Genomic DNA, 21013 nt, shown 5'->3' on the forward strand with positions numbered 1-21013 from the left:
AAAGTACAAAAAACAGAATTAAAAAATCTTAAATAATAAAAAAGCGGCAGCTATTTCAATACAGGAGTAAAACAATTTTTGGCAAACAGATTTCTGTGTAATACGGCAGAATAGGTTACGTGACCTCGTGAACGTAAATAGAAATATGGTTTTAAAATAAAGCAGTATGATGTCGCTGTGGTTTTAAATAAGTTTGATTAGTAAATGAATATGTGTAGATGTATTTTTGACACGACACTATGTGAGATATTCTTCTCAAACAATAATGTAAAAAAAATTAGGGAAAATAGGTCACTTATCGTTTGACACATTTACCTGTCAGTTTATACGGGATATTGCACATTCGCTTTTAAAAAAATTAAAGAAGATACTTTTTTTACTGTTTTAAAGAACCGATGCGGTACGATCAGACAGTGATGTGTCACATGGCGCGAAAACATGACGTAATGCCATGACAATCTCGGGCAACTTTGATCTCCACTTCAGATGCCATGATACCGACACACTTCTTTTAGTTCTTTAAGGGGGTTTTAACTGATGACGAAAACAAGGCCAGTTCTTATTTTATCAACAGAATATTTACCGATAATTGTTAATGTTTTTTCCCGCTTTGAACAGGGGTGGGTTGATGATAATTTTTTTTCGGGATTTTCGAATCCAAAGCAATCTAGATCAGATAGGATACAAGAAAAATAATTAACAGCTGCATACTGATAAAAGGAAGCAAGATTCCTGTTTGTTTTATATTTAATGTTCGTCCCGGCAGTGCAGGACCGAATGTCCGGCCATTTTTGGCAACTTCCGTGATGTCTGGATTTTATTATACACACCTTGTAAAGAGTTCCAATTATAAAACAAGCGTCAACCACGGAAAAGTCACTTTAATAAAAAAATATTGCAGTGATGATTACTCGATCCCGTTACGTACCGAAATTTACTTCAACTGTTTGTTTTAAAACATCATTTTAGACGACCGTTTATATAACTATTCGCTCACGTTTTTCATGACTTTCACGTGCGCCTAAAAGTTGCCGCGTCAAAGTTTGCACGGACTTGCACACGCATGTCTTGATTTCTACGGTTTGCACGCTTTTTATCTCCAAAGTATCAATCTTTCCACGAGGAACAGGAGGAAGATAAAGATTTCTTTCGGGGATTAACACGCCGTAATTAGGGCTGCACGGGATAGTGCCTGAAAAATAATGTTTTTACCGCCAGCGTACAATACTTAGGACTTAGAAAGCAAACATGGTAACAAATGGAGATGGGCTTGGCTATCTGAATGTGACATTGATGGTGATCGATGGGGTCTTTGGCTACGAAAACCGGATATTGCAGGGTCTGCATTTTGTGAATGTTGTGCCAGAACATTAAAATATGGTGTCATGAAAAAACAAAAATGTTGCTAGAATTTTCAGGTAGTTTCAGTCTGAATCTTACAAAAATATGTTGAGGGTATATTGTTGAAACAAGTCCTTGACTTAGAAAAGTTGCTGTTAACTGAAAATCATGCATTTTGTGCAATATAATAAGTAAATTTTTGGCACACATATAAGGGTAGAATAGGGCTGTTCTAAGCGTTCAAAATCACTAATTCTCAGAAGCTTCCGGGGGGCTTCGCCCCCCTGGCCCCCTACCAGGGCTTTGCCCTGGACCCACCGGGGGCCCTAGCGGCCCCCAAGCCCCCAGCAAATTTTTCAGGATTTTCAATATTCCATACTTTCACCTTTGCAATAGTGTATTATCATTTTTATTTAATGGCTTTATTACACTCCCGCGACGTCAAACATGTGATAAATATATATATAACCATTCTGTAAAGAACTGCAGTAATTTATACACTTTCTAAACTGTCTTAGATTACTTAATGTAATAAATCTTATTTTGGCATTGTAAATGAGCATTTTGGTATACATGAGGCAATAAAAAATGTTTGTTTCTTAGAATTTTAGATTGAAGAGTACTCCTTTGACATACCGGTAGTTTAAAACACTGTTACCTCCCTTGATCATGATATTATAATGTTAACCCTTATCATGTTGAACACGATTGATTTTCAGTTGCAGCAAGTGTAGACCATGATCTGCACTGTTCGCCATTCAGTCAGTACCTTTTTGGTAAGCACCCCTTTTTAACAGTTAATGGTACTGTCCAAACTGAAAGACTGACAAATTCATTATAGAAATTTAGTAGGGTAAGGGCTAACAAAGATTTTCAATGCAATAGGAAATGGTTATTCCTGCCAGTTTTCACCACTTGTTATGTTGTGTTGGTTGATTACCAGTCATGTTTTTTCAGGCCTTACACTATATATGTAATGCTGTGTCCCTGCTTTTCTCTATGATATTTATAGGTCTTGTGTTGTTTTTGCTTCAGTACTACACAGATACTGCAGAGTAAGATGTTTATTACACACTCGGCAGTATTTAAAATGTAAATTTCTATTGATCTGATGTAAATATTTTTTCTGTTTCTTGACAAGCAAAATAGATATTCTATATACACATTATATGTAGTTATTCTATAATATGATAATTGATATATTACCAGCATTCCAGGTTTTCCATTTCTTTGTGCTGTCAATAGATCAAAGTTTCTTTGCTGATAACAAAACAGAACTTGCTCTGAATAAAGCTTTTCTGCACATGGATTGGGACACATTTCAGCTTATTGAAGTCAAAATGCTGTAGTATATGTTGCCGGCTTATAACCTATACACATATGAGCCGCGCCATGGGAAAACCAACATAGTGGCTTTGCGACCAGCATGGATCCAGACCAGCCTGCGCATCCGCGCAGTCTGGTCAGGATCCATGCTGTTCGCTTTTAAAGCCTACTGCAATTGGAGAAACCGTTAGTGAATAGCATGGATCCTGACCAGACTGCGCGGATGCGCAGGCTGGTCTGGATCCATGCTGGTCGCAAAGCCACTATGTTGGTTTTCTCGTGGCACGGCTCATATGATCTTATACTTACAAATTCCATTGTTTTATACATAGTAAAATTTTGTTATACATTTTCCTATTGTTTATCTATATATACTGGAACCAGAGTGGGTTTATATGTCTGGTGCATTGTTTTGTAACAGAAGCTCAGCTTATGTGTGATGTATGCTAAGTTTATCAAAGGGAAGTGTGCCAAACTAGGTTTTTTTGTAACCCTTATATTTTGATAAATATTTGTTGTATTTAACCTAGAAAAAGACAGTTAGAAATTGAAAGTTTAACTGGTTTAACCAGGAAACATTCATCAACGGTAGAGCAAGAGATGGGGATGGGTGCATCCATCACACGCCTCACCTAAAATCTGTCAGACAGACGTTTTTGTAATCTAGAATTCAGACATCAATCATTGAACTAGGAAATTTTGGATTTAGTCCCCATGTTTGTCAAATATACATCAGCTTGAATCATTGTTGGTATATTTGCAACAATTTTTACAATGGAGCATGTCCCCAGAATCCTTTAGAAATTCTGTGCACCATCTAAAATACTGATGGAAGTATGGAGTCATAATGTGACAGTTGTTTGTCAAAGGGAGTGAAGTGACAACAAGATTACTAGATCTGCAGTGATAACTTGCACACTAAAAGTTTTCAGTTCAGTCATTTGTTCTGGTAACCATGGTCACCAAGAGTTTTATTACAGCAGGACATGTTTTTATCAACTGAAACATAGACTTTAACATGCTGTAATTTGTTTACTGTTTCATTTTTAGCTTGACTTTTCAAAGAAAAAGTAGAGCTAATGCACTCGCCCCAGTGTCGGCGTCACCGTTTGTTAAAGTTTTTGATAAAGTCAAATATCTCTATTAATATCAAAGCTATTGACTTGAAACTTAAAATAGTTATTTACTATCAAAGTCTTCACCAAAGAAACAATCCCCATAACTCTGTTTGAATTTTGAGAGAGTTATGCCCCTTTTTAACTTAGAATTTTTGGTTAAAGTTTTTGATTAAGTCAAATATCTCTATTACTAACAAAGCTGTTGACTTGAAACATAAAATAGTTATTCACAATCAAAGTCTACACTTGGAGAAACAATCCCCATAACTCTGATTTTAATTTTGATGGAGTTATGCCCCTTTCTGACTTGGAATTTTCTGGTTAAAGTTTTTGATAAAGTCAGATATCTCTCTTACTATCAAAGCTATTAACTTGAAACTTAAAATAGTTATTTACTATCAAAGTTTACACCAGGAGAAGAAATCCACATAACTCCGATATGAATTTTGACAGAGTTATGCCCCTTTTAACTTAGATGAAATTGAATATTTGATGGAAAGAATTTGGTAGACTATGTGTTCTAAATCTGGACCTTTGCTAGAAGTGAATAGTAGAGAAGTGTATTTTAAAGTAAGTTAATCAGGATGTTATAAAATTTTCTTAAGGCAATGGGGTGCCTTAAGTGGTTGTGTGCACAACACAATCTGTATTGGCATGAGACCGTAGCCTACTTTTGTAGTTTAAAGAGTACCAGTTAGCAGTTCAGGCACACATTGTTTGTTTGAATAGTGATTATGTACATAAACATAACTTCAATATATTGGCATGGCACATGGCTTTCAAGTAGCCAGTTATTTTGTACTGTAAAAGCAGAAATTTTTGTTATATTTGCAGGCTGTACATCTTGCGAAAATTAATCCTTACGTAAATATTCACCATTAGGATAATTTTAATTCAAGAAGAATACCATTTTTACAATATCATGAATATTAAACTTTGCAAACATACTCAAAATTTCAAATTCGCGAAATTTTGACTCAGTTATCAGTTATTCTGTGCTCTTATTAGGCATGGCACATGGTACGCATTCTAGCTGCAGGTTGTTGTGCACCCTTCCAGTTAATATCATTCCAATTAGCGGTTATTGTACATCTTTCCAGTTACTGTCACGAGTTACAAGATTCTATCCCACTGTGTTCGATGTAAATGAGATATGAAACCAAAATTTGTAGTCCTGTTTGGCGCCATATAACATATACTGTGTTGGTGCACCGTAAAACCCAAATAAAATAAATAAATAAAACTGTTTTGTGACAATTTATAATATTAAAGGTGTATTATAAGGAATAATAAAAGGAAGAGATTAAATGTTTTAGAAATATATTCCGTGTTGTTACAGTGTAATAATATTTTGCCATAATAAAGATATTAATAATTTTCAAGTTATTGTACTTTATATTCCATATAATGCTCAACATTAAGGATTTATACTTTGAATGGTTAGTTGTACCCCACTCCCCTGAAAACAAAGTTGTAAGTAGGGGGTGTGGTGGAAGTAAAACTGATTTCAGGTTGTCTGTCTGCCTGTAGACACAATCTTGTGTGCACCAACTCTCCTCATCCCCTTGACACAATTTAATGAAACTTTACATAAGTGATCAGTAACAACAATAGTTGTGCATGGGGCATGTTAGGTTCTTTCAGAAAAAAATTGGCAGAGTTACGTGACAACTACCTCCCTAGAAATAAAACTAAAAGAGAAGTCTATTTATTCATAATCATTTATTGATCATTTTTTATCATGTACTATTATCCAAGTGAAGAATGAAAGCAAACGCTTGACTTACATTACACAATATGGCCCTAATAAATCACCTAACATTAAAACAAATTTGACAATACTTTATTGCACTTTCGTTTTAGCTAAAAACCTCAAAAATAAAAGTTTGCTTAACAAAGACAAAAAATTATTTTGGCTAAACTAGATATATTAAAGAGAACACATGTATTGTACTTGCAGCTTCACAAACTACCTATAACACAAGTTTTCCAAATTTACAAACATACAGTATTACATGTACCTATATTAACTGCACCTTAAATTACCAAACATCTCTGTACAAACTGTAAGGCAGATATTTCCCACTAGATGCAATAATTACGACAAACAGAGACTTTGCTGCTTAAAAACATCACACTTGCAGTCTTCCTCGTTTCACATCAAAACAAATTCTGTCCTCTGAATACTGTAAAAGCAGTAAAACAATTTTCGTGAGTGTTTAATTTTCGCTATATTCACGAGGCCCTACATCTTGTGAAAATTAATCCTCGCATTAATATTTACCATAAGTATAATTCAAATTAAAGTAGGATACCATTTTAACCATTTCACAAATATTAAACTTTGCAAACATACTCAAAATTTCAAATTTGCAAAATTTAGACCCAGCGAAAATATGTGCTTTTACAGTAAGAGTTTTAGTATGCTGCTGAATCATATAGTTGCATTTTATCTTGATTTTATCTAAATAACTCTACTGCCTGCATCTGTCCATAAATGGCTAATCTTGTTATTTTGTAAAGTAACAAGCATATGAGCCGCGCCATGAGAAAACCAACATAGTGGGTATGCGACCAGCAAGGATCCAGACCAGCCTGCGCATCTGCGCAGTCTGGTCAGGATCCATGCTGTTCGCTAACTGTTTCTCTAATTGTAATAGGCTTTGAAAGCGAACAGCATGGATCCTGACCAGACTGCGCGGATGCGCAGGCTGGTCTGGATCCTTGCTGGTCGCATACCTACTATGTTAGTTTTCTCAAGGCGCGGCTCATATGCTGCGGTCCAGTAGTAACACTAACTAGGAAACCAGGGGTCACGAGTTAGAACCCCCACTCCAACTAAAATTACTAGCATTGGGATAAGAATCTTATGTATGGGTGCTATACACCTGGCACTTTAAAGAATCAGGGAAGGTGTTCTGTATCTTGTACTACCCTCCCACTAATAGTCTGATTATTCTAGAGGAAGAATCACCAAACGAGTTACAAGTGATGACTATAAATAAGTTTACATACAAACAAACAAGCTCTCAGCGTAACTTAACAAGTTCAGGTTTTTAAATTTACCATGTTTCCAAATTATCATTTACAACTAGTTTTGCAACATTTGCATTCCACCCACAAAATCTTTTTAAAACTAAAACCCTCCACACAAAACTTTAATTCTGGTCCACTGGCTCTTCTGCTTGGAGAGCTACACAGTTTACAGGTAATTATAAAAGATGTCCCAAGAACTTGTTTCCATAAACATCTGATTTACCAGAAAATGGGTAAGCTATATTGAATGAAAACACTTTGGTAAACTATTGCTGCATATCATAACAGGTATACTTAATGAACACAAAACTAATCTATGTATATAACTTGCACATACAAAAATGTTCAAAAACACAACATATGGTCCCTAGCACTATTTCATGCAGAAAAAAAGCTATCTTGAAATATTCAAAAAAAAAAAAAAAAAAAAAAAAAATTAATTGTCTAACATGGTAAAGTTCCTTATGGTAATATTCATTTTCAAGTTTTACATATTTAAATACATTCAGTAGATTTAATGTTCCTCCGACAGAAAAGGTATACAATAAATTTTCATACTGACCTCATTAAATGGCAACAATTATAAAAGCTTTTAGACTAGATGGGCAGAAATTAATAAAAGTTAACCCTTAGCATGCTAGATAAATTGTCGTCTGCTGGAAATGTCATCTGCTAAAATAGTAAAGTTCATTCAATTTGCTCCAAAATTGGAAGAAATATTGTCAGAGTAGCAAACAGCTTGGAACCTGATCAGACGCCGATTTAATCGGCGTCTGATCTGGTTCCAAGCTGTTTGCAAAGGCTGTTAAATTCGCCTGCAGCAGGCTAAGGGTTAATAAAACTTGCACACGGACAAGATGAAATATATTTATGCGCACTTTTGTTAAGTGCGCATCAACAAAGAATAGTTCATTTAACAACTATGCAATCTTGAAATGAAATCAGATGGAACTATTTCTTTCAACCAAATTGATCTTTTTCTCTATAAGTGTCTTACTGTAATTTGGTACATAAAAACAAAAGTTTCTAGCAATGGAAGTCCTAGTTTTAACAAATCCTATATAAAATATTTACAAACGTCTAAAATGCTAACAGATTAAATGTGTGACATGTCAAAACCCTCATGACCTCATCTCCCAATAACTTTTGCTTATACACACAATAATGTAATGAGTAATGTAGGCAAGCGAGGGCAAATAACAAAACATTAAGAGAGGGATGAAGACAAAGGAAGTTTTGGGGTGTTTTTTTTTTGTGGGAAGAGGTGGGTTGGAGTGTGGTAAAAGCATATAAGGCTGAAAACTAATATACAATATCAAGAAACATAATTACTTAGGGTAAGGAAATGCTTTTGGTTGGGTGAGGTAAGTGTGTAGGGCAGTGATTGTAAGGGGGGTGTGAGAGTGCAGACAGATGGACAGTTATTGAGATACTAACTGGCTGACAATTGCGAAAAGAATACTGTGATAAAAGAAGAGAAAAATATGACCATGTACAAAAAGGGGCATAACTTCAACAAAATGAAAGCAAGAGTTATGGGACCTATGACACACAGTTGGTATTACCATGGCAAAGAAATGTGTGAAGCTCGTTTAGTTTTGAGGAGTAGTAAACTGAAACACTAACTGCCTGACAATCGCAAACAGTATTTTGCTCTACAAGAAGGGACATAATTTCACTGAAATGAAAGCAAGAGTAAGAGCTTCTATGTCATTCAGTTGGTATTACCATTTCAAAGAAATGTCTTTAGTTTTGTTTAGTTGTGATGAGTAGTTATAGAGATACCAACTTGCTGATTATCATGCACACAACTTTGTTGCAAAACAAAGGCTAAGTATAAAAATGGGCATAACTTCATAAAATTGTATTTAAGAGTAACCTATGTCATTCAGTTGGTATTATCAAGGGAAAGGCATGTATTAAGTTTCATTCAGTTGTGAGTAACACCTGAGACAGGAGCTTGCTGAGAATCATTAACAAACACTTAAGCCATTGCCAGGGTACTGCAATAGCTCTGATGACTTTTGTCATGGCAAGCTAAAAATGGCACAAAATGACATATACAGACTCCACTAAATGAACTGGGAGTACGATACAAAACAGATGTGAATTTCACAAACAAAATGAGCTATTCAGATGACAAAAAAATGAATTGTGAAGATTTAACAAAATGAGTTATAAGGACATGGTAACAAGAGCTGTCAGCTGACAGCGCGCTCGACTATTCTCAGTGCTTGATAGTATAATATAAGCTATGAGTAAAACTTTAACATTACAATAAGCATATTCTAAGTCAAAAAGGGGCCATAATTCAGTCAAAATGCTTAATAGAGTTGCCGCCTCCTTTTTACAGACCGGGGTCATGATGGTAAACAAGTATGCAACATATCAAAGCAATATCTCAATGGACTTTGAAAATATTTGGGGTGGTACACAAACATTAACATTTATTCTAAGTCGAAAAGGGGCCATAATTCAGTCAAAATGCTTGATAGAGTTGTCTCCTCCTTTTTACAGACTGGGGTCAAGATGGTAAACAAGTATGCAAAATATCAAAGCAATATCTCAATGGACTTTGAAAATATTTGGGGTGGTACGCAAACTTTAACATTTATTCTAAGTCAAAAAGGGGCCATAATTCAGTCAAAATGCTTGATATAGTTGCCTCCTCCTTTTTACAGACTGGGGTCATGATGGTAAACAAGTATGCAAAATATCAAAGCAATATCTCAATGGACTTTGAAAATATTTGGGGTGGTACGCAAACTTTAACATTTATTCTAAGTCGAAAAGGGGCCATAATTCAGTCAAAATGCTTGATAGAGTTGTCTGCTCCTGTTTACAGACTGGGGTCATGATGGTAAACAAGTATGCAAAATATGAAAGCAATATCTCAATGGACTTTGACAAGAGGACCATGATGGTCCTGAATCGCTCACCGCTTCCCACATGATCCAGTTTTCAGTATGACGTCGTTTTTTCTATTATTTCACATAGTGACCTAGTTTTTGAGCTCATGTGACCCAGTTTTGAACTTGACCTAGATATTATCAAGATAAAAATTCTGACCAATTTTCATGAAGATCCATTGAAAAATATGGTCTCTTGAGAGGTCATAAAGGTTTTTCTATTATTTGACCTATTGACCTAGTTTTTTAAGGCACGTGACCCAGTTTCAAATTTGACCTAGATATCATCAAGGTGAACATTCAGACCAATTTTCATGAAGATCAATTCAAAGGTATGGCCTCTAGAGAGGTCATAAGGTTTTTCTATTTCAAGACCTACTGACCTGGTTTTTGATCGCAGTTGACCCAGTTTCAAACTTGACCTAGATATCATCAAGATAAACATTCAGACCAACTTTCATACAGATCCCATGAAAAATATGGCCTATAGAGAGTTCACAACGTTTTTTCATTATTTGACCTACTGACCTAGTTTTTGACGGCATGTGACCCAGTTTCGAACTTGACCTAGATATCATCAAGATGAACAATCTGAACAATTTTTATGGAGATCCATTCAATAGTATGGCCTCTTTTGTTTGTTTGTTTTGGGTTTAACGCCGTTTTTCAACAGTATTTCAGTCATGTAACTGCGGGCAGTTAACCTAACCAGTATTCCTGGATTCTGTACCAGTACAAACCTGTTCTCCGCAAGTAACTGCCAACTTCCCCACATGAACCAGAGTTAGAGGACTAATGATTTCAGACACAATGTCGTTTATCAAATAGTCACGGAGAACATACGCCCCGCCCGAGGATCGAACTCACGACCCTGCGATCTGTAGACCAACGCTCTTTTACTCCTGAGCTAAGAGGGCGGGCTAGTATGGCCTCTAAGAGAGGTCACAAGGTTTTTCAATTTTTAGACCTACTGACCTAGTTTTTGACCGCACATGACCCTGTTTCAAAACTGACCTAGATATCATCAAGCTGAACATTCAGACCAACTTTCATGAAGATCCATTGAAAAATATGGCCTTTAGAGAGGTCACAAGGTTTTTCTATTATTTGACCTACTGACCTAGTTTTTGATGGCACGTGACCCACTTTCGAACTTGACCTAGATATCATCAAGATGAACATTCAGACCAACTTTCATACAGATCCCATGAAAAATATGGCCTCTAGAGAGGTCACAAGATTTTTCTATTATTTGACCTACTGACCTACTTTTTGAAGGAACATGACCCACTTTCGAACTTGACCTATACATCATCAAGGTGAACATTCTGACCAATTTTCATGAAGATCTCATGAAATATATGGCCTCTAAAGAGATCACAAGGTTTTTCTATTTTTAGACCTACTGACCTAGTTTTTGACCGCATGTGACCCAGTTTCGAACCTGACTTAGATATCATCAAGATGAACATTCAGACTAACTTTCGTACAGATCCCATGAAAAATATGGCCTTTAGAGAGGTCACAAGGTTTTTCTATTATTTGACCTACTGACCTAGTTTTTGATGGCACGTGACCCAGTTTCGAACTCAACCTAGATATCATCAAGGTGAACGTTCTGACCAATTTTCATGAAGATCTTTTGAAATATATGGCCTCTAGAGAGGTCACAAGGTTTTTCTATTTTTAGACCTACTGACCTAGTTTTTGATGGCACGTGACCCAGTTTCGAACCTGACCTAGATATCATCAAGATGAACATTTTGACCAATTTTCATGAAGATCTTTTGAAATATATGGCCTCTAGAGAGGTCACAAGGTTTTTCTATTTTTAGACCTACTGACCTAGTTTTTGATGGCACGTGACCCAGTTTCGCACTTGACCTAGATATCATCAAGATGAACATTCTGACCAATTTTCATAAAGATCCCACAAAAAATGTGACCTCTAGAGTGGTCAGAAGCAAAAGTTTACGGACGGACGACGGACACTGCGCGATCACAAAAGCTCACCTTGTCACTTTGTGACAGGTGAGCTAAAAATATTTGGGGTGGTACGCAAACTTTAACATTTGTGTGACGCCGATGCCGGGGCAAGTAGGATAGCTCCCCTATTCTTTGAATAGTCGAGCTAAAAATAATTGTGAAGATGACAACTAACTACCAAGTCATATCACAGTTCCGACTTCTGAGCATTATCGGGCTTTGTTAGAGTCTCATCAATTTTATCATACTGTCCTGTGTACCTATAATATGCTAATAGTGCTACATTTTTGGCTCCTATTGCGCTCATTTCCATCGCAGAGGCCGCCATCTCTATTGCATTAATGTGATACATCTGTTCGTGAAGCGTGAAAGACGGCAGTTGAACCGAGGAAGGATATTCCGGATAAGCCATCCAGTTTACCACACGTATATCACTCCATTCCGGTACTAACTGTTTAAGCTGGTCAACGTTTGGTACGGAATTTGAAAATACCCTGTAAACTGTCTTTTCGGCTGTTTCACCTGAAACTGGTTTCTGTTTAGCAAATGAATTAAAAAAACAACTTTCGTTTGTTGTAAAAAATGTGTTTGGTAAACTGTCAACACTGTCCAATCCGAAAAAAGAAGCATTTGGTTCACCTTCAATGAAACTTGCTACAGTTAGATGGAAAGCGTCAGAAACTGGATCTATACTCGTTTGAAAGTCTTCGAACTTGATGTCAGTCATCCCATTATAAAATGGCGTGGCGATAATAACTATGTCGTATTCTTTAGAATTGAGATCATCTTCATTTGTAGATTTACCAGGAAGGTAGTCTATCTGGTAAACAGGGGGTGATCCCTCACTCGTCAGTGACACTGCAGTAACCTTGAAAAATGCAAAAAAAGACTTAAATAAAATGAAAATGGATGTCATTAGTAGCAGTTTGGAAGGAAAGAGTGCCTAAAATCTTAGTATCTATAATCTACATAACTGATATACCGGGTAGTGATGGTCTGGACAGATTTCAGTCAGTGATTCACAAAATAACTGACTTTTTTAAAATACAACTAAAAGGTGTTTTTGTCACAAAACATATGTCTCCCCCCTATGTATAGATACCTTTAGCTCTGGCGAACATTTTGTGCAGCGAAGCAGAACGTGTTGGTGATATGCACAACTAGGCTTGGTACTGATCACTCCTGTGAAGTTTTGTCGAAATCTGTCCAGTAGTTTGACCTGTGAAAGCTGGACAAGAGTTTTCTATTTTTAGCTCTGGTGGCCATTTTGTGCAGCAAAGCGGAACATGCCAGCGATATGCATAACTAGGGTTGGTACTGATCACTCCTGTGAAGTTTCGTCAAAATCCAGCCAGCAGTTTGAACTGTGAAAGCCGGACAAGATTTTTCTATCTTTAGCTCTGCAGACTGGCAGCCATTTTGTGCAGTGAAGCGGAACGTGTCGGCGATATGCACAACTAAGCTTGGTACTGATCACTCCTGTGAAGTTTTGTCGAAATCTGGCCAGCAGTTTGACCTGTGACAACCGGACAAGCTTAATGCGGACGGACAGACGGACCGAGGGACAGACAGACGGCAAAGGCAAAAACACTATGTCTCCCCCACTAATTATGCTGTAAAAAGTACTGAGAAAACCTTGCAAAATTACACTGAAGACCCTGTGTTGAGGCAACACATTTTTACAAGGGAATAAGTTCTTACATTCTCTTCTCGACTTTTTTAATTACATGCATTTGGTATTTTATTACAGTGCCACCTCTCGGCAGCTAACACCACTTAGACAAGAGGACCATGATGGTCCTGAATCGCTCACCTCTTCCCACATGACCCAGTTTTGAGTATGACGTCATTATTTGACATAGTGACCTAGTTTTTGAGCTCATGTGACCCAGTTTTGAACTTGACCTAGATATTATCAAGATAAAAATTCTGACCAATTTTCATGAAGATCCATTGAAAAATATGGTCTCTACAAAGGTCACAAGGTTTTTCTATTATTTGACCTATTGACCTAGTTTTCAAAGAAACGTGACCCTGTTTTGAACTTTACCTAGATATCATCAAGGTGAACATTCTCACTAACTTTCATGAAGATCTCATGAAAAATATGGCCTCTAGAGAGGTCACAAGGTTTTTCTATTTTTATACCTACTGGCCTAGTTTTTGACCGCACGTGAACCAGTTTCGAAACTGACCTAGATATCATCAAGGTGAACATTCAGATCAATTTTCATGAAGATCCATTAAAAAATATGGCCTCTAGAGTGGTCAAAAGATTTTAATAATTTTAGACCTACTGACCTAGTTTTTGACCGCAGTTGACCCAGTTTCAAACTTGACCTAGATATCATCATGAACATTCAGACCAACTTTCATACAGATCCCATGAAAAGTATGGCCTCTAGAGAGGTCACAAGGTTTTTTTATTATTTGACCTACTGACCTAGTTTTTTAAGGCATGTGACCCAGTTTCAAACCTGACCTAGATATCATCAAGGTGAACATTCTGACCAATTTTAATGGAGATCCATTCACAAGTATGGCCTCTAGGGAGGTCACAAGGTTTTTCTATTTTTAGACCTGCTGACCTAGTTTTTGTCCGCACATGACCCTATTTCAAACTTGACCTAGATATCAACAAGATGAACATTCAGACCAATTTTCATACAGATCCCATGAAAAATATGGCCTTTAGAGAGGTCACAAGGTTTTTCTATTATTTGACCTACTGACCTAATTTTTGACGGCACATGATCCACTTTCGAACCTGACCTAGATATCATCAAGATGAACATTCAGACCAACTTTCATACAGATCCCATGAAAAATATGGCCTCTAGAGAGGTCACAAGGGTTTTCTATTATTTGACCTACTGACCTAGTTTTTGAAGGAACATGACCCACTTTCGAACTTGACCTAGATATCATCAAGGTGAACATTCTGACCAATTTTTATGAAGATCTCAAGAAATATATGGCCTCTAGAGAGGTCACAAGGTTTTTCTATTTTTAGACCTACCGACCTAGTTTTTGACCGCACGTGACCCAGTTTCGAACCTGACCTAGATAACATCAAGATGAACATTCAGACCAACTTTTATACAGATCCCATGAAAAATATGGCCTTTAGAGAGGTCACAAGGTTTTTCTATTATCTGACCTACTGACCTAGTTTTTGTCGGCACGTGACCCAGTTTCGAACTTGACCTAGATATCATCAAGATGAACGTTCTGACCAATTTTCATGAAGATCTTGTGAAATATTTGGCCTCTAGAGAGGTCACAAGGTTTTTCTATTTTTAGACCTACTGACCTAGTTTTTGATGGCAAGTGACCCAGTTTCGAACTTGACCTAGATATCATCAAGGTGAACATTCTGACAATTTTCATGAAGATCTTGTGAATATATAGCCTCTAGAGAGGTCAACAAGGTTTTTCTATTTTTAGACTACTGACCTAGTTTTTGAAGGCACGTGACCCGTTTCGAACTTGACCTAGATATTATCAAGATGAACATTCTGACCAACTTTCATAAAGATCCAATGAAAAATGTGACCTCTAGAGTGGTCACAAGCAAAAGTTTACGGACGGACGCACGGACGGACGACGGACACCGCGCGATCACAAAAGCTCACCTTGTCACTTTGTGACAGGTGAGCTAAAAACGGAGATGTGTTCGTTGTACAGAGGACTCAGGTTGTTGCTCTGGAGAGGTAATTAGTATTTTGTCTAATGTGATCTATCAGCCTTTGTATTGCTCCTCAATGGAACCATCAACAGAGGTTAGGGTGAAAATAAAAAATTATCTATATCAAAAATTTTCCTTTGAAATAAATGTCTTCCTTTTCATTTCAAATGTAAACTGTTTCCAACCTCGACATATTCATTAAAATACTGGTCCGTATACTGTTTTATTGAATAAATTTACCTGTATATGATTAAATACTACAGGGACAGTGAGGTAGGAACAATTTTGTTTATACCTTTCCTCGTATCAAATTTGCCCCAGATTTCCTCAACAGTCCTTGAGGAACTTGATGGTTGCCTCCAACAACATTCCATAAACCTCGTTCTACTCCAGCCATTGACACAGCACCTAAGAAATGAAGAAACACAAATACAAGCAAAAAAACAAATTTTACTGACTGTTACAATCTTGTTTCTTACAGCTCTTACAGCAACATTCACTTAGACATAAGTAACTCACTTTTTTGCAAATGGTATGATTTTTGCAGAAGGGGGATAACTTTTCCCTCTAACACATTTTATCAACAGAATTAGATACAATGTTTGCTTGACATAATTTTTGACTTCTAAAATAAACACTGTACAGTGACAATGCTTAATCGGTCAAACCAGTATCTGGGTTTTTTATGAGTTATGACTTTTGGCCACAAATGTATTTTTCACCATGCAAAATTTTTGTTGCAATTTTTCTTATTCTTTTTTCTTTTTTTAAATCTTACAGGGAAATTTCCTTCCATGCTAACTAAGATATTATACAAACTTTGCAATTAACAAACAGAGCCAATTTTTTGTAACTTTCTGATGTCCAAAATGGCTGAAATGAACAATGAAAAATTGTTGTTTTTTTATGATAAAATGTTTTTAACTATAAATAGTATATAACCAATCAAGATATTTTTGAAACTTGTAGGCTTTTATTACCTCCCTTCAGAGTTCTTCGGATGTATGATATGTATCATCTTATTCTTAAAGAGAAGTCAAGGAGAAACCTTGTAATGGACGATGTGGCTCAACAAGTATCTATTTCCAAGAATATATCCATACACGTTCTCTTACAGTTAAAAGAGTTAATATGTTATAAATAACTGAGAAAAAAAAGGACAATGGCCTGATGTAATAACAGTACACCAGAACAACTAATTGGATACTACAGTGCAAATGGAAGTCACATCACCATTGTTTTTGTTCCGTTTGGAGTGGTTTTCTCTCTGAATTTTGGAATAGTTTTTAAGTTGAAATGTTATGCCAATTAGATACTTCAAGAAATAACTAAATAAGTTGTTTTTTTGTAACCAGTTAGAACAAGTTCAGCTAATCATGATACATGGTAGAAGTTAGACTGCTTCTAAACATCTTTCAATTTCTGGAGTTATTTCATGTTGACATAAAGGGGTTTGGTATCGAAAAATTGTTCGAATTCTGGAAAAGAGTGGTTCTGGCTTTTATAGAGCATATTTGTTTGTTTCAGTGTAAGATTGAAATATCTTTCATGTGTGGACACCAGATGCAATATTTGCACGAGTGGCACAGCCAAAGTGAAAATGTAAGATATGGTGTTCATGAGTGAAAGATATTTTGATCTTACATGTAAAACAAAAAAAATTATCTTTTTATTTCATGTTTAGACTAAATTTACCCATTCTTTGTATAGTTTCTTAGCAGTGAATAATATATCTGATATTTTTCAATGTGAAAACACCAGACAAATTTCACTCTAATATTTCGATAATTCACTTAAAAACATGTAATATAGTGTTATTTTTCTAATGAAATAAGATGAATACATTTCACGATATCGAAAATATGCTCAGTTTGGAGTAGTTTCTTGTACACAAGTGTTTCAGTGCACATGTTTTGAGTAAGCATTGTTTTACAACTTGGAGATCTGAAAAGTGACAAATCCTCTACACAGAACTCACCTACTAATCCTTGTATACCAGTGGTCTGTCCATAGTTTACTCGCATTGCACCCGTAACAAATTCATCAATAAATCTGTCAGAGAAACCCTCTTCCTTAAATAGATCTTTGACAGTCTTCTTGGAGTACTCAACAACAGTAGGCTCCATTGCATTCAGCAAGTCTTCCACAGTTGAAAAAGCATGACCTTCTTTTTGAAACTCGTATAACCTGAGAAGACAAAACAATCTGATAGTTATATTTTTTGCAATCAATGCATGAAGCAAGTCTACAGTTTTCATTGAAATATATGTGTTTTACCCACTAAGTTTAAGAATTTTCTCAACTTCACTAATTTTGTAACATAGGTATAAACAAATAAAATTAAAGGGGGTAAATTTGGCATTCTAATATTTGTATTAAACTGGCATCAAACTATTAACAATGTTAAGTCCTTTGAAATCGAATATTTCAAAATCACCTCAAATTTTGTCCTCTTAGGCCATCCTTTGAAAAAAAGTTTTACTTGCTCCAACTCCAAATGAGGCAGGTATTTATTTTTCTTTTTACTTTTTTTAGGGGACGGGGTAGAGAGCAGATTTTCTTGCAGACTAGAAAGAGCAAATTAAAATAAATACAAAGCTAACTAAAGTTATATTATAAGGGCTTATAATGAAGTAGTTCTTACCATTTACATGACGTATTTCCCATGTTTAACAATTACTTTGATAGTCTAAAGTCAATATGACTGAAAGAAGGGAACATTTGTCTTTTGATACGAGCAATTATGGTGGGTCAGCCAGAGAATTGCAAACAAAAACATTTTTTACAGATGACCTAAGTAACATCATTCTTACCTTGTCAGTGGTTGCAAAATTTTGTCACGCACCCAGTTCTGAATGTTGTAAGCATCCATTCCATACCGCCACATCAATTTAGCAATTGTAAGGGCTGAATAATCGCTTGTTGAAAACAGTATTTCTTCACCATCAAAGATACCCAGACGCCCAGGCTCCGGTTTTGTGTCCCTTGTAAGACCTTGAAGGAATTATTTTTATTTTATTTTCCAGGCATAAATACTTTTCATGTGTTAATCACGAAACAGTTGTATAACTTTCTGAAGTTATATGCAGATACAATAAATAAGTTTCTCATTGAACTTTCAATTTTTTACTTTGTGAATCTTCAAAAAAAAAATTGCCTAACTTATGATGTCAACATATATAACTGCTTTCTCACAGCCATATAGTTAAGTAAGATGCTTTTCATGCTTGAAAGATCAATAACTTTTACCTCTTTGCTTAGAACTGGACCTAACCCCTCCCAAAAGCATAAAAGAAAAAAAAAGCCTCATATAAAGTTCTTATGCCATCTATATATGCGTGCATAAAATAACACCAAAACTAACAAAACAAATTTAACTCTTGAGACAGCAATTTTGGGACCCTTCAGCCTCATCAAGCTTCTAACACTGTAAATTCCAAGGTGTATCAGGCTAGTAGATTTACATAGTAATTTTTCACATTTTCACTTCAAACGCTTTAAAAAGCAAATACCTTTTATAGCTGCACTTTGTTTCTTGTAGCATGTTTTTCTTTATTCCAAAAAAGTTATTAAATGAAAAATACATCTGGTTACCCTACAGATGATAAAATTCAACTGAAACTATGTATTGTTGTTCACCTTTAAAATGCCATGACATCATTTCTGTGTATGGACATAAATTCCCAACACTTCAATAAAAGGCTTGCTAAAACTAAAATTTCATTTCTTTTTCCTAATACTCATCTCAGTACTAACCTAATATAGTCGGCTATTGCACATGTAATTCTTATAACTTATATAAATATAAGAACAACTGAAATATTAATTTATGCTTTAAAATTGGAAATAACACTGAGAAGTAATTATTCTTCATTGTTCAAATGCTGCCCTATCACCTATAAATATTGACAATTTTCATGTTAAAGTACCATAGAAATATTAAAACACTTCAGCACATTTTCTATGATTTCAGTATAATACTCACCAAGAATATCTGTAAAATTAATCATGTACAAGTTTGCCGGATGAATGATTGTTCCGCCAGCATTGTAATTGTGTCCGCTGATAGTGACAGGCGTTAATCTTCCACCAACATGTTGCTTCTCAAAGATATCTATCTCCACATCATCCCCAAACAGTTCTCGTAGGAAATAGGCAGCAGATGTTCCTCCGATACCTGCACCAACAATTCCTATAATATGAAAAAACAACATGTTCTTGATATCATTACCATGTCTATAACACTTGAAAGAAGTGTCGAGTCCAGTACACAAGACAGTTCAAACACTATGTGCTTCCTGATTCTTTGACATTTAGGGCATAAAAACTTTGATTTAGCATCATGTTTAGTACATCAATAAGTACCTTAGCATGCAAATGCTGCTATATCAATTTGTTCATGGACCAGTAGAATGCATCAATATATAAACATATAAAGAATCTGACACAATCAACATGTTGTTTATTTTAAAAGATTATCTAGAACGGGAAAATACAAACAATAAAATAATATTAAGGGCCAAATTAAAAAGAAAGGCTCACGTTACGAGCCAATACTTATTATCCGGCAACTGCTACAATCCGGAATGGGTGTATGAACCGGTACACCAAAATCAGTGCAACTAATGAAATTCCTTAACAGAAGCGTTTGTTTACCGACTCGAGGCTTTTCTTCGAATCCAAAACACTGTCCAACATATGCTGCTAAACAATACACGACACACAATCGTGCAAAACCTGTTAAATTTTCCATTCCGTCAAAGTTCAGGTCGAATTTGATAAATTCTGGTATCCGGTACATTTATGCTGGGAAGAAGATATATATCATTGCTCCAGATATGTCATAATTATATCATAGTTTCAAAATTTGCAACACAGTACTATTTTGGCATACTATTTTAAATTTATCTGGAAATATTCAGCATTTGAAAATGTTCACCATTGCTTTTCAATCTGTTAAAAAATATTTTATTGCTTTCTTCACATGGCAGGGCAAATTGAGATAGATGTACAACACATGCCAGCACACAGCTAACTAATTTAAGAATTGTATAGATGCTTACGCATTCAAATTAAATATAAAAGCAAACTGATCGGGTCACGGGATCATTAAGTCCATGTAATATCTTTGTAACAGAATTCCGCTAAAGTACCGGTGTTAGGGGCATGGATGGTGTTGCACTTTCCATTACCTCTCATGAACAGACTCAATTAAACTGGGTCTGCAGAGTCTGCTATTATCGGTTGCACTCTTTGCAGATCTTCTTATAGTTTTTATCAATAACATTAGAAGTAATATTTGAAAGTGGCCATGTTTGATTGAACTTACTGAGACTATAGGTAATAAAACAAAACACACCAACAACAACAGATCGGTGAGATTTGTAAGTAAATGAATTTATTAAAGTCAGTATGTTAAATTGTGTAATGTCTTGGTACTGACAAAACTATTTTTATTTTCAAGAGTTATGAATAATTCATGAAAATTAAAAGCATGTTGTTTTTTTTGTGTGTATTTTTTCTAATATAAAACTTTACTTATAGTTCAGACTCCCCACTTGTTTTATCTTTCTTTTACCTCAGTTATGTACATCTATGAAGATGAAGAT

General features: G+C 35.6%; 1 protein-coding gene across 1 annotated transcript; it reads right to left on the reverse strand.

Moving 5' to 3' along the window:
• Positions 1-6521: 6521 nt before the first annotated feature.
• On the reverse strand, positions 6522-20187 carry LOC123537290 (prenylcysteine oxidase 1-like). The gene is made up of 6 exons (XM_045320961.2): positions 20061-20187; positions 19390-19596; positions 18218-18398; positions 17383-17591; positions 15700-15812; positions 6522-12584 (listed from the first exon to the last, which is right to left on the reverse strand). Exons 1-6 carry the CDS (start codon positions 20155-20157, stop codon positions 11904-11906), a joined length of 1488 nt encoding a protein of 495 aa, XP_045176896.2. The 5' UTR covers positions 20158-20187; the 3' UTR covers positions 6522-11903.
• Positions 20188-21013: the final 826 nt, after the last annotated feature.

This window comes from Mercenaria mercenaria, chromosome 17, assembly GCF_021730395.1.
Source record: "Mercenaria mercenaria strain notata chromosome 17, MADL_Memer_1, whole genome shotgun sequence".
Classification (NCBI taxonomy): Eukaryota; Metazoa; Mollusca; class Bivalvia; order Venerida; family Veneridae; genus Mercenaria; species Mercenaria mercenaria.

Excerpts from the sequence above, each read along its gene's own strand:
- LOC123537290 (XM_045320961.2), bottom strand. The coding sequence starts at position 20,157 with ATGGAAAATTTAACAGGTTTTGCACGATTGTGTGTCGTGTATTGTTTA. Across the intron at positions 19,597-20,060 it reads CGAAGAAAAGCCTCGAGTCG|GAATTGTTGGTGCAGGTATC; the intron begins GTAAACAAACGC and ends TTCATATTATAG. Across the intron at positions 15,813-17,382 it reads TGGTATACAAGGATTAGTAG|GTGCTGTGTCAATGGCTGGA; the intron begins GTGAGTTCTGTG and ends TTCATTTCTTAG.